Raw genomic sequence first — 14,056 nt, forward strand, 5'->3', positions numbered from 1 at the left:
CAGCAACAGCTGCAGCTCTCAAGCAAACCATACCATCATGAGAGTAAACAACCGATACACTTAGAACCACTCTGTACCCATACAACCATTCTGTTTTTCACTTACAGTACAATATTCAATAAATTATGTAAAATATTCAACACTTTATTATAAAATACGCTTTGTGTTAGATGATTTTGCCCAACTGTAAGCAAGTATCAGTGGTCTTGGCATACTTAAGATAGGCTAGACTAAGCTAATGATGTGCAGTAGGTTATATGTGTAAAATGCATTTTCGATTTAGGATATTTTGACTTACAATGGATATTAGGATGTAACAACATCCTAAGTCAAAAGATACATATATATATATGAAATGAAATGAAATTTCTTAGCCTATTACATGCATTACATGCATACAGATATCACCACCAAAGGAGCAAAAAAAAATCTTAGGTATTACAATAGTTTGTGGACCATCAAAACTCAACCGTACAAAATCCTATTCTTTGGTACATAATTTCTGTTAGGTAAAAATCAATAAAATTTTTAATTAATTTAAGCTTTCTGTTTAGAGAGTAATTATTAAAAGGGTTGAGAAACAACAGCCTAGAACATAGACATATCCAATAAATGTTTGCTTATGCACAGACTGATTGTAAAATACCCTGGAAATGATCAATTTGTAGAATGAGAACACTATGGCCTAGATAAGTTCCCTTCCTTATCCAAAGTTACACAATGGCAGAACAGGTTAAAAAAGTGGTATCATGACTCTTAATCTGTTATCAGACCCACCCTCAAGTTCACTAGCATGATCCTAGACTCACTGTAATATTGCTAAAGCATTATTTGGGGAAAAAAATAAAGAAGGGGTTAGAGGATGATAAAACCCTAATGCTAGGTATCTACCAAATTACCTGGAGTATTAAACAGCAGGCATGTTGCCATCTGTTACAGGAGTTTGTAAAAGTAAATGAAACCTAGCAATGACAGATCTAATCCCAGGAGTTTAGTCACTGAATCCACAATAAAATGCAAAATGAGAAACTGGCTAAATGCACAATTCCTGGCTATTGTTAGCATAGTACCTAGAACAGAAAGCTAAAGACACTTTTAGGGTGAACTGTGATGTTACACAGACCCAGATTCCAACTGATCCAATGCATTATCAAGCTGCTAACCTCAAAACCAACACAAAAGAGAAAAATCATGCTGAACAGTAGATTTACAGCTGCTTACCAAAATGATTCAGGTGGCAAGGAGAAAAAAAAAAAAATCAGGAAACTACTAAAACCAGGGGATATAGCGTAAAAGTTGTCTCATTTAGTGGCTCAAGCTAGCTCCCTAAAAAACCTGTATTAATATGGCCCATAAGAATGGTTAAGAAGCAGTCTATGGTTTGAAGATCATGACATGTTTGCATTAATGCAGGACCCACAGCTCACTACTGACAGTCCTTAATGGCAGTGACTAACCCAAACAAGAGTGTTAGCCTGGTACAATGAATGAAAGTGGCTAGAAAGTTTGTTTATCCTGAGGAGGGGAACTGTCCTGTCCTTTGCATGCAAAGTGAAGTAGCTGATATGCTATACATGCAGGCCACACTAGACTTGCTTTATAGTGACCAAGATAATTCAACCATTTAATATGTCCCAGCCCCAGGTCATGGTGAATACTGTGTGATAAAGATTACTCCTACTACATGAGTCCCCCCTGTAACTTTACTATTACCAACACAAGAAACTATTCAGAATATTGGATCAGATTTGCTGTCTCAAGCTCACCATCATGAGTCTTAGGAATAATACCAAGAAAATTAGAATGGTTCACTAGCAAGTGGAAAAGATAAAGGAGATGGCAAATCTACTTGCCCCAATTGAATGGAAGTTTTTAGTGGTTACTGAAAAAGCAGATAAATAAAACAGATATTGATGAGGCTGAAGCAAAAGTTTTTAACATTATTATCAGAGATTTATCAGAGACTGACTGACAGGAACTGCCACCAGTCTCCCAGCATTGAAGGGCCCCTAACAAATCCACTCTATTTACTCTAGTTTGGGAGACCTTAAAAAACCAGAACATGAAGAGAATACAAAGATGATATTAAGAATGTGCCACCAATGTGGGAATTAATCAAGATGAAAAATGACTGAAGGTAGGATCTTGACCCTCAGGAGCCAGGGACCCAAGACCAATGCAAATACGTGGGTAAAATGGCCTAGAGTTGGAGAGAAGAAACTTTTTTGAGATTTCTTGATATGGAAGCCCGATGCATTGAATCTAACACCTATGTCAGAGACTCTAAAAGGAGCAACAGTTAAAACTGGAGATATGGGGAGGCTACTGTTGATGGGAAAGTTTGGATGCAAATTAGAGTGCTGGAACAGATATTATATGAGGTGGTTTTGTCTCCTCTGCCAGAATGTACTACTGAACAGATTATGTTTTATAGGAATTGCCTCCCTTATGTACTATTGTAAAACAGAAGACACATAAATTTACCCTTCAGTGTGGACTTATTGACCATATCAATAAGGAACTTACAGAATTGCCCAAACCTGCCACAGATGCTATTTACAGCAATACAGAATACCTGGTGGGCAAAAAGAGTTTACAGCTTTAATGACACCTTAGAAGCTAAAGCGCCCCCCCCCAAAACATTAATCCAATACCTTCTTTCAGTACGTGGCACTGTCCTGCAACTACAAACCCTGAGATGATAAAAATATTAAAATTTATTTAGCCACTATGAAATTTCTTTAGTCCTAAGGATGACTTAAGATACCAAGCAGGGAACCTGTTTTGACATGTATTTATGGTCTAGGATGATAATTACTGAATTTAAATGAATAAACTCTCTCTGGCCAATAAAATAGTAAAGACAAGCTTCAATTAAGATGATTACTAAACAAACTAAAAAGCCTAGAAAGGTGGAAATTAATACGTATCAGTTAACTATTTTGTAGAAGAAACCACTGGATTCCATCATCTTCCAAAATAACAAAATTAAAAGGAATATAATAAACAATACCATTTTCATGTATCCCACTGGCAGAAATGTTTAAATTTGGTATCAGGGATTGGACAGGTATAAGGAAAATGTACTCTCCAACACTGTGTTGAGGAGTATATATTAACACAACTTTCATGACAATTTAGCAATATTAAAGTGAGAAACAGCCTGATGTGTCAACTTGGATCGGCTATAATACCCAGTTACTCAATCAAACACTAATTTAGATGCAGCTGTGAAGTATTTTGTAGAAGCACTTAACATCTACAATCAGTTACATGGGTGGGCCTCATCCAATCTTTAAGGAATGTAAAAGTAAAACAAGTTTTAAGTGTCCCTGAAGAAATTCTGCCTTAAGACTACAGCATCGGGCGTCTGGGTGGTTCAGTCGATTAAGCATCTGACTCTTGGTTTTAGCTCAGGTCACAGTCTCATGGGTGATGAGGTTGAGCCTCGCATTGGGACTCTACACTCAGCAGGGAGTCTGCTTGAAGATTCTCTCCATCTGCCCCTCCCCTAACTTGTACGCACACATGAGCACTCTCTCTCTCTCAAATAAATAAATCTTCAAAAAACAACAACAACAAAAAAGACTACAGCATTGGGGCGCCTGAGTGGCTCAGTTGGTGAAGCGGCTGCCTTCAGCTCAGGTCATGATCCCAGGGTCCTGAGATGGAGTCCCATGTTCTGAGGCTGAGCAGGGAGCCTGCTTCTCCCTCTCCCTCCATCTCCCAGCTTGTGCTCTCACTCTCTCTCTCTGTCAAATAAATAAATAAAATATTAAAAAAAAAAAAGACTACAGCATCAACTCCAGCCTAAGTTTCTACTATTATCCTGCCCTACAATTCAGACTTAGCCTCAACAATTGGTATGAGCCAATTCTTTGAAATAAAGCCCAGACAGCATTTTTATGAAGTTCTGTTTCTCTGAACAACCCTAACTGGCACACAGTTTTTAACCTTTTAATTCCACTAATAAGGTTTAGGGGTGCCTGGAAGGTTCAGTCAGAGGAGCATGTGACTCTTGATCTCAGGACTGTGAGTTCAAGCCCCACATCAGGTGTAGAGATTACTTAAATAAATTTAAAAAAAAAATTTACTCTGAGAACATATTTAGAAAAGTTATCCAAAATATACACATAAAAGCAGTTCACACAATACTGTTTTTAATATGCAAAAAATAAAAATAAAATAAATAAAAATAAAAACAATGTTGCTTAAAAAATATGGGCGGGGCACCCAGCTCAGGCAGTTGAGCCTCCAACTCTTGGTTTCCACTCAGGTCATGATCTCAGGGTCGTGAGGTCGAGCCCCACATCAGGCTCCATGCCCAGCAGGGAGTCTACTTGAGATTCTCCCTCTCCCTCTGCCCTCCCCCACTTGTGCAAGCATGCATATGCTGCACACGCACGCTCGCTCTCTCTCTCAAATAAATAAATGCTAAAAAAATATGTGGGTAGGGGTGCCTGGGTGGCTCAGTCGGTTAAGCGTCCGCCTTCAGCTCAGGTCATGTTCTCAGGGTCCTGGGATGGAGCCCCACGTGGGGCTTCCTACTCAGTGGGGAGTCTGCTTCTCCCTCTCCCTCTGCCCCTCCTCCCCATTCATGCTCTCTCTCTCTCTCTCCAAATAAATAAAATCTTAAAAAAAAAAATATGGGGCAGACTACATATACTTATGACACAGAAGGATGTCTAAGATCTATTATTTTAAAATGCAACATACAAAATGCATTGTTGTGTATACAAAAGGAATATATTTATATTTACTGATACTTATTTTTTTAAGATTTTATTTATTTGACAGAGAGAGAGAGCACAGCAGGGGGAGTGGCAGGCAGAGGCAGAGGGAGAAGTAAGCTCCCCACAGAGCAGGGGGAACCCAATGTGGGACTCGATCCCAGGACCCCAGGATCATAACCTGAGCTGAAGGCAGTCGCTTAACCAACTGAGCCACCCAGGCACCCTATTTACTGATATTTATTAACAAAGGTAGATATGTGCCCTAACAAATCCATAATCTGCTAATTTTTTAGAAGTTCAACAACTGGGGCGCCTGGGTGGCTCAGTTGGTTAAGCGACTGCTTTCGGCTCAGGTCATGAACCTGGAGTCCCTGGATCGAGTCCCGCATCGGGCTCCCTGCTCGGCAGGGAGCCTGCTTCTCCCTCTGACCCCCACCCCATGTGCTCTCTCTCTCTCTCATTCTCTCTGTCTCAGATAAATAAATAAAATCTTTAAAAAAAAAAAAGAAGTTCAAAAACCACTCACCTAATTACTGTGGGGAGAATGAATGACTTGGAAGTTGAGGGAGTTAAACTTTTTACTTTTCATCTTACAGCCTTGTATCTGTTTTAAGTATTTTATTAAGAGCATATGTTATTTATGTTTTTTAAACAAAGTCAACAGGCTTAGATAGCATATGAACCTTTCTAATTTTCTACTTTATACTCTTCAGAATTTTTTAAACTTCATTTTAATAATTAGCTCATACGATGTTTAACATGACCAAATACTATGTTTATAGCTATCAAACATTAAAGTCAATAACATACCAACATGGGAAAGTGAAAGAAAGGCAGCATGAAAAAAAGGAATACAAAATTGTACATATGGTATGATATGTATGAAAGAAGTAGAATAAAAGATAGTTGATTTTTTAAATAAAATATGGATAGTAAATGGTTTTTCTTCCTAGTCAAAGTTTCAATATCGATATATCTTTTTAGTAAAACTACATTATTTCATGTTCATGTCCCTTGTAAAAGGAAATTCATACACTTAATATATTATTTTCTCATAACAGACTTGCAAAAAAATGACTAATTCAAAATAGTCTGTTTAAAAAAAAAACAAAAAAAAAACTGCTATTGTGACAACCACTAGAGGGAGGGAGAGATTAGGACCAGGAAGGAAAAACGGTGATATTCTGGGTTGCTGATATTTTCTTTCCCAGGGTTTGGGTTACACAGTATTTGTTCTACAAAAAAATTTATGTTTCATGCATTTTCCTGTTTCTTTGTTGTATCTCACGATTTTTAAAAGGGTGATAAAAATGTATTTATGGCCCATCTGTTATATCAAAGAGCAACTCCTGAGAAGACAAAATCATGAGAAATAACCTGATTCCTTAAATATAGGTCTACCATTACTTCCCCATCTTTGTCACCCACAGGAAAAAAAAAAAACAAAACCCTTAAACTTCTCTTTTCCCTCACCTGCAAGCCATTAACTCCTGCATATTTATTTTCTGAAATGTCAAATCCGTGCTTTATTTTCATCTCCCAGGCCACTGTCCTAATTTGGGTGACAGCACCTCTTGTGTGAACTAACATTAACAGTCTCTCCTAGGTTAAGTCTTTCTCAAACATTTTTTATGTGATACTCAGACAAAAATACACATTTATCATCTAATTTAGTACATACTTTCATATGAAACTAAAACAAGCTTCACCAAGCAGTCCTTACCTTATTATCTGCAAGCCTCTCTGATCTATCCTATCACTTTTAACTCATCTTTTTAAACTGTAGTGGTTTCAACCCAGTACACTGATTTAACATCCAATTAGTGTGGGGTAACCACCAGTTTCAAAACCAATGTCCTAAGCGATCACTATTCCCCAATTCAAAACATCTCATTCAACTACTGCTGCCTTCAATACAGCCTGCCACCGCTCTAAATAATACACAATATAACTCACCTGCTTAAAAATATTAACTGGCTTCCCATTATATCCTAGATAATAAAGTACCACCTCCTGCACAAAACCTTCACATCTAACAACTCCCTTTCTCAAAACTCAGTCCCACTTCTCTTCTGTTCACACTCCATTCTGCCCAAAATACTCATGGTCTAGCTGTGTTTCTTTTCCCTCATAGCATAGCTTTGTGAAAGTAGCTTTCATGCCCAGAAATGCTTCCCCATTCCATCTGACCATATCTTTCCTTCAAAGCTCAGTTCAGGTATCCCCTCCTCAATGAAGCCTCCCCTCCTATATTTTCCCATGCCTACCTTCTGTTACAGTTAATCGTACCAAAGAATGCTGCTTAAAATTAGCATCATGCCTGCTATAAAAAATATATACCAGGGGGCACCGGGGTGGCTCAGTCGGTTAAGTATCATGCTCTTGATTTTGGCGCAGGTCATGGTCTCAGGGTGTGACGTTGAGCCCTGCACTGGGCTCCTTGCTCATCGGGAGTCGGCTTCTCTCTCTCTCTCCCTCTCCTCTGCCCCCTCCTCACCTGCCCACGCTCTTGCTCTCCCTCTCTAAAATAAATAAATAAATCTTTTAAAATATATATATATACACACACACACACATATATATGTCAGAATTACTGAATTTTAGGAAATTACAATTGTTTCAGATAAATTATTCCACTTACAAATGGGGGGGTTGCTGAGGGAGATGGAAGGGGAAGAGTTGGAGGCACGTAGTATTAAAATATACTATGCATAACTTTTATGTATTTCATTTCTCAGGATATTCTACTATTAGTAGTAAAGTAGTAAAAATTGGTGCTGGTAGTAAAATTACTATTAGTAGTAAAGCAATATGAGAGTAATATTAGAGTAGTAAAATTCTATTATTTTCTGCTAGTCTTCTATTTTCCAAAGTAGATACTAATCTCATTTCAGAGATTTAAAACTTGCCAAAGATTACAAATAGCTGGTATCAGGATTCAAAAGCCATCCTCTTTCCACCACATTATGCTGAGGCCCCAAAGAGAGGTCAAGTTGTTTGTTTAGTCCAAGTCACACAGCCATCAATACCTGAAAATGAACTAGCATATGAGGCTTCTGACTTCTTAGTCACATCTTTTTTTTGAAGATTTTATTTATTTAACAGAGAGAGAGATAGCAAGAGCAGGAACACAAGCAAGAGGAGTGGGAGAGGGAGAAGCAGGCTTCCCACAGAGCAGGGAGCCCGATGTTGGGCTTGATCCCAGGACGCTGGGATCATGACCTGAGCCGAAGGCAGACGGTTAACAACTGAGCCACCTTTTAGTCACATCTTAATAAAAGACATGGGAGCTTATTACATCTTTGGGGAGCCTAGCTGTTGGTAGAGTGTCAACTCTTGCTGTCAAAGTCATGAGTTCAAGCCCCACGTTGGGTATAGAGACTACTTAAAAATATATATTTATATATATGTATATATATACATCTCTGATAGGAGTTTATCAAACATCATACATCTCTCTTAGCTATATTCAACAAAGTCTTAGGGCCTACCACCCACCAAATACTTTATTATTATAAAACACTGAAATCAAAAAGAGGAGGAATAAGAAATGGAAAACTGGACCTAAGTGCTGATATTAAAAGTTATGTTGAATAAAAAACTATGACCTCTTAGATTTATCTACAGGATTCAAGATTCCTATAAATATCATGTCCTTCTGGCACACTTAATACATTACTTAAATCTACCTAAGACTTTTTAGAGACTTCTATCACTTAAAGAACAAACTCTGTTTTTTTTTTAAGATTTATTTATTGATTTGAGAGACTGTGGCACAAGCCGGTGGGGTGGGGGGGGGAGAGGGCCTGCAGAGGGAGAGGGAGAAAGAATATCTCAAGCAGACTCCACACCAAGTGTAGCCTGGAGCCGGAAATCATGACCCAAGCTGAAATTAAGAGTCAGATGCTCAACCTACTGAGCCACCCAGGCACCCCCAAACTCATCTTTTTAAAAACAGAAAAAAATAAATAAACCCCACCTGAAACTAAGGTAACAAATTTGTGTCCACTATACTTTAAAAAAACGGGGGGGATTATTAAGTTAGAACACTAAAGGAGACATAGTTTAATAGAACTATATATATTTTGGTTTTGATTCTTCATTTAAAATATTATTAAAGGTGGGACGCCTGGGTGGCTCAGTAGGTTAAGCATCTGCCTTCGGCTCAGGTCATGATCCCGGGGTCCTGCGATCAAGTCCCGCATCAGGTTCCCTGCTCGGCCGGTAGCCTGCTTCTCCTTCTACCTCCCTCTGCTCCTCCCTCTGCTTATGTGCTCTCTGACAAATAAATAAAATCTTAAAAAATAAAAATAAAACAATAGGAGCGCCTGGGTGGCTGAGTCATTAAGCGTCTGCCTCCGGCTCAGGTCATGATCCCGGGGACCTGGGATCAAGCCCCACATCGGGCTCCCTGCTCTGCGGGAAGCCTGCTTCTCCCTCTCCCACTCCCCCTGCTTGTGTTCCCTCTCACTGTGTTCTCTCTGTCAAATAAATAAAATCGTTAAAAAATAAAATAAAATATTATTAAAGGGGCGCCTGGGTGGCTCAGTTGGTTGAACCTCTGCCTTCGGCTCTGGTCATGATCTCAGGGTCCTGGGATGAAGCCCCGCACTGGGCTCCCTGCTCCTCGGGGAGCCTACTTCTCCCTCTCCCCCTGCTTGTGTGTGTGTGTGCTCGCTCTCTGTCAAATAAATAAATGAAATCTTTTTTAAAAAAATAAATATTATCAAATATGAAATATCAAATATCAATATTAAAATAAGAGGGATTATAGGTTTTTTAATAGGATATTTTAGTGACTATCTCCAACATAGCTACGTAAAGAGAAGGAAGGGGATATGAAAACTGCTATGTAGCTACACAACCAAACACAAATACTGGTTTCCAAGATAGTATATGTATGCTTAAAAAATAAATATCAAAACTATGCATCCAAAAACATGACAAACTTGTAGTACAGCAGAAAGAAAACCAGTATGCTTTTTAAATGTTCTTCTGTAGTCTTTGCACATGAATATGAATTTTCATTCCAAAAACACTATGTTGTGATTGTTTTATCTTCCCTATTAGACTGGAATTTCAATAAAATATTATGAAATAAAAAGCACTGTGACTGGTACAGTAGTTGTTTCTGATCTACTCTGCCTACTCTAAGTAGGGTACACTCCAAAAAGCTTACCACCCCTTTTATACTTTATTTTTTCAATCTTGTGTGAATAGGAAAACCAAAAAATTAACTTGTTAAAATCCCATGTAAAAAGAGATATAGCATTCCATGTGTCTATAAGTTTTGAGTAAAGACTGGGCCCTGTATCATTTTGACTGCATCAAAGTCTTTTTTGCTTGCTTCTGGATTTACCAGTATGTTCCAAATAGTTCAGCTCAGACGTAGTAGCCGGATAAGTATTACTGGACTAAGCTTCTAAGGTATATTAGAAGCATATTTTAATTACATAAAAATTTTAGAAAAAAATTTCTTTGAAAAAAATGGGCTACATACTAGTATTAATCTGTTGAATATATGATACATACTTCCCCTTCTGAAGTGCTAAGTATGACTGTTTTCTTTATACTTCAAAGGAAATAAAAGCAAATCTCAAAAGAAATATTCCCATTGAGATTTACTAAAGAAACCATGAAGCATCATAAAGAAGAGTTTGGAATGACAGAATATGGGAGTCAGATTTTCTCAAGGTGAGAAACCACCAATGAATGACCACCAATTCAGAGTAACAGCTGTCTCAGCTTCTGGATCAAAAGCATTGTTTGCACAGGGAAGGATTATATTTCTAACTCATAATCATCCTTACAGCAAAATAAGTGGTAGTATTTACCTTCGCTGACAAATAAGTAATTAGTTTGGATTAGGAGTCCAAAGGCCTTAAAGTCAAAAGTTGCTGCATAGGAGGGGAAGAATGAAGGGGGGCAAATCGGAGGGGGAGACAAACCATGAGAGACTATGGACTCTGAGAAACAAACTGAGGGTTCTAGAGGGGAGAGGGTGGGGGGATGGGTTAGCCTGGTGATGGGTAATTAAAGAGGGCATGTATTGAATGGAGCACTGGGTGTTATACGCAAACAATGAATCATGGGACACTACATCAAAAACTAATGATGTAATGCATGGTGATTAACATAACATAATAATAAAAAAAAAGTTGCTGCATAGATAAAAGGTAAGATTCAATCCCAAGTACTTTCTGACAATCAAAAAGTTTGATGTAACCACATTTGTCCCTTTTTTTTACCTACACCTTGGCTTTATTTCACTGAGTTTCGCCTTAAAAAAAAAAAAAGTATCTACCTAATACAGTTATTTGTAGAATGAAATGATAAAATATATACATGACCTAACTCACAACCTGGCACATTGGTACCTAAGCATAGCTATTATTACTGTTCTACAGACAAATACATCATCAGTGGAAACACCAGTTTTCAAAGCTTCAAATTTTAAAGTCTCTACTTAAAAAGTAGCATAGTCTGCCAATACCAAAGTTTCCCAGGAAGCAGCACTGCCTTTAATTAATACCTGTTTAGTTTATAATTGACTACCAGAATATAAATCATTTTAATAAATATAAAACTCTTCTGTAATAAGAGATAATGAATAATAAACTAAAGAAGTTCACAGTTTCAATTTGGAAGTTTTGATTCTGGAAGTTTCAATTAATTTAACTTTCTTAGCATACTAATTTTTTTAAATTACACATGAAAATCATTCTGGATTGACTATGTCCTGTTTAGTTAGCTAACACTCCCTTAAAATTCCAAAATTTTTGTCTAACAATTTTCTATCCCAAAACATATGGCTCTTTTCAATATGCTCAAAACTCTTCTAGGCAGCAAGAACTGAAACTAACACTTCCGGAAGCTCAAGTGTCAGGAACTATTCTGAGCCCTAGAGCACCATTCATGTTTTATTCATCTTTGTATAGGTGACTACTTTAGAATCTGAGATACTGTTAAGTCAATAACACTGCTGAATAAATTAGTCAATAAAATAAAGCAGATAATTTAGCTACTTCTTACATTATTGCTCAGATTTGAAACAAACCCAATATCTCAGCCTTCAAAATTATTAACTATTTTGTGTATGCAAGGAAAATGGAGGTTCACTGTCGTATATCCTGAACCTCTAAAAGTTAAAATACTCAAAATAAATGTCATACTAAATCATAACTTATTAGAAATAAGTTTTTAGAAAACACCTAGATCCCTAAGGATTTTTTTCTCCCAATTTTTGTTCTATGAATACAATGGCACACTGATCGATCTAACATCAAATACGGTTAATTTTACTAATACGACTAAAAAAATCAGAAATACCGATTCAAATAAAATATGTGTAGTGCTACCTAAGAAACCAATCGAGTAATGCATGACCATGGTTATTACTTTGAAATCGAGTACTCGCCAATCCGAGGATTTGAGAAGATAAAACGCAGGGTGAGACATCAATGGGAGTAAACCGCCGCGGAGGGGGAGGGGCGGGAAGGGAAAGGAAAAGATCAGAAGGATTAATCACCGCATCATCTGTGGAAGGAAAGAGGGTACCTAGGGACGACTGAAGAGGACCCCTTGCAAGGGGAATGGAAAAGGTTCCTTTTGCAGTTAGAAGGGCCTGGGGAGTGGGAGGAGGGGCAACCATCAACAGGAATTTTCCGGGTGTGAATGGGTGCGTCACTTACGTAGCTGCTTCCAGAAAGAAAATTTGCCCTAAGGACAACCTCAATAAGCAATTGTGAAGAAAGGGGGAGTGACCTTCGTAGGTTTTATGGAGGAAACACACGGTCACTTCCCAAAGGACTGAGGAACAAGACGTTCCCGTTGGTTCTCCCCGATCATCAGGGAACTGAAGAGGTTGGGAGAAACACCCCTCCCCCCCCCTCCCCCCCCCCGCCTTAAGGCCCAGTCTGAGCTGTGAGAGACCCCGTGCTGAGATGTGGGCGTTACCTGCAGGGTCACCTCCTGAGGGTCCCAGTGCGGCCGCAGGTGTTGCAGGAGGCTGAGGGCCCCCTCCCGGCAGCGCTGCTCCTCCTGATCCTGAACCGTGACGTCCAACTTGGGCACCTCCGGGGAGCCGTGCGGAACGTGGATGTAATTGGCCATGGCCCAGGCGACGGCAGAGACTACCACCACGACGACGGCGACGGCGACCACGAGAACGGCGGGCGCCGACAGGCTGGTGGATCCTTCCGTCCCGGGGCGCCCTCGCAGGAGGGCTAGGGGCGCTCAAACTGACGGGCGAGCGGTAGGAGAATGGCTGGACGCGGCACTTTAGCCGACCCGGGTCTGGACAGCAGCTGAACTGAGCAGCGGATGTTCAGAGGAAAAATTCCGCTCGTCTGCGCTCCACCGCCAGCGACCGCGGAGCATGCCGGGACTGGCCTGACGCTGGCGTCATGCGCAGGGCGGGGCCTCCGTCTGCGTCAGAGGCTGAAGACGACTTTCTAACCTCAAGCACAATGGGCCCGTTGCTGTGAGCTCGGTTTTTCGGTCATAAAACCCTCGGCCCGGCTTGCTGCTAGTCCGAAAACGCAGGCTCCTCCTCAGGCGTGAGCCTGATCTCTGACAAGACCCGAAAGGCTGTGAAGCTTTAGTCAGCTGATCAGGAGCGTTTGGGGGGCTGGGTTTGAGTTATGGCTGAGTTTTTCAGGGAAGCGAGGGGCATGCCCTGAAATAACCCCCGGAAAAGTCTCTGAATTTGGCCTGAGTATGGGCAAGGGGGATTAACTGGATCGCCCTGGTCGCGGAGCTGCTCTGGACTGTTGACCGCACAGTTGGTTGGGCAACTAAATTCCCATCGACTGTATACCGAGATCATGGTATTTGGGGCAAACTTGAGATATTTGTGTAAGACAACGACAGGACTTCAAGATTTATTTTTAAGGCCAAATGTTTGACCATACTGAGAATTTTTTTTTTTTTAAGATTCTATTTATTTCGCCGAGAGAGACACAGCAAGAGAGGGAACACAAGCAGGGGGAGTGGGAGAGGGAGAAGCAGGCTTCCCGCTGAGCAGGGAGCCGGATGCGGGGCTGGAGCCCGATGCAGGGCTCGATCCTGGGACCGTGGGATCACCACCCGAGCGAAAGGCAGACGCCTAAAGACTGAGCCACCCAGGCGCCCCCGTACTGAGAATTACTGAGAGCCAGGAAAAACAGGTTGTAGCCTAGGATGAAGATGAAAGGGAAGGAAAGAAAAATAGTTTTGAGACTCAGCACTACAGTGGCTCCATGCCTATTTCAGGGTATTCCTGCATGGACCTTAAAATAGCTACCTTAAAAACTTTTAGCTTCCAAGTTTTATGGTAGCTGTTC

At 40.0% G+C, this 14,056-nt stretch overlaps 1 protein-coding gene across 1 annotated transcript in view; it reads right to left on the reverse strand.

The window, feature by feature from the left end:
• ETNK1 (ethanolamine kinase 1) overlaps positions 1–13,107 on the reverse strand; it is a 60,818-nt gene extending 47,711 nt beyond the window's left edge. Inside the window, exon 1 of the mRNA XM_064591499.1 lies at positions 12,690–13,107. Within this exon, the coding sequence (XP_064447569.1) occupies positions 12,690–12,845 (156 nt within the window). The 5' untranslated portion in view covers positions 12,846–13,107. The remainder of the gene's footprint in view (positions 1–12,689) is intronic.
• Between the last annotated feature and the right edge of the window lie 949 nt (positions 13,108–14,056).

This window comes from Mirounga angustirostris, unplaced genomic scaffold, assembly GCF_029215605.1.
Source record: "Mirounga angustirostris isolate CCGP_5_RB_7025 unplaced genomic scaffold, mMirAng1.0.hap1 SCAF_5, whole genome shotgun sequence".
Taxonomy (NCBI): Eukaryota; Metazoa; Chordata; class Mammalia; order Carnivora; family Phocidae; genus Mirounga; species Mirounga angustirostris.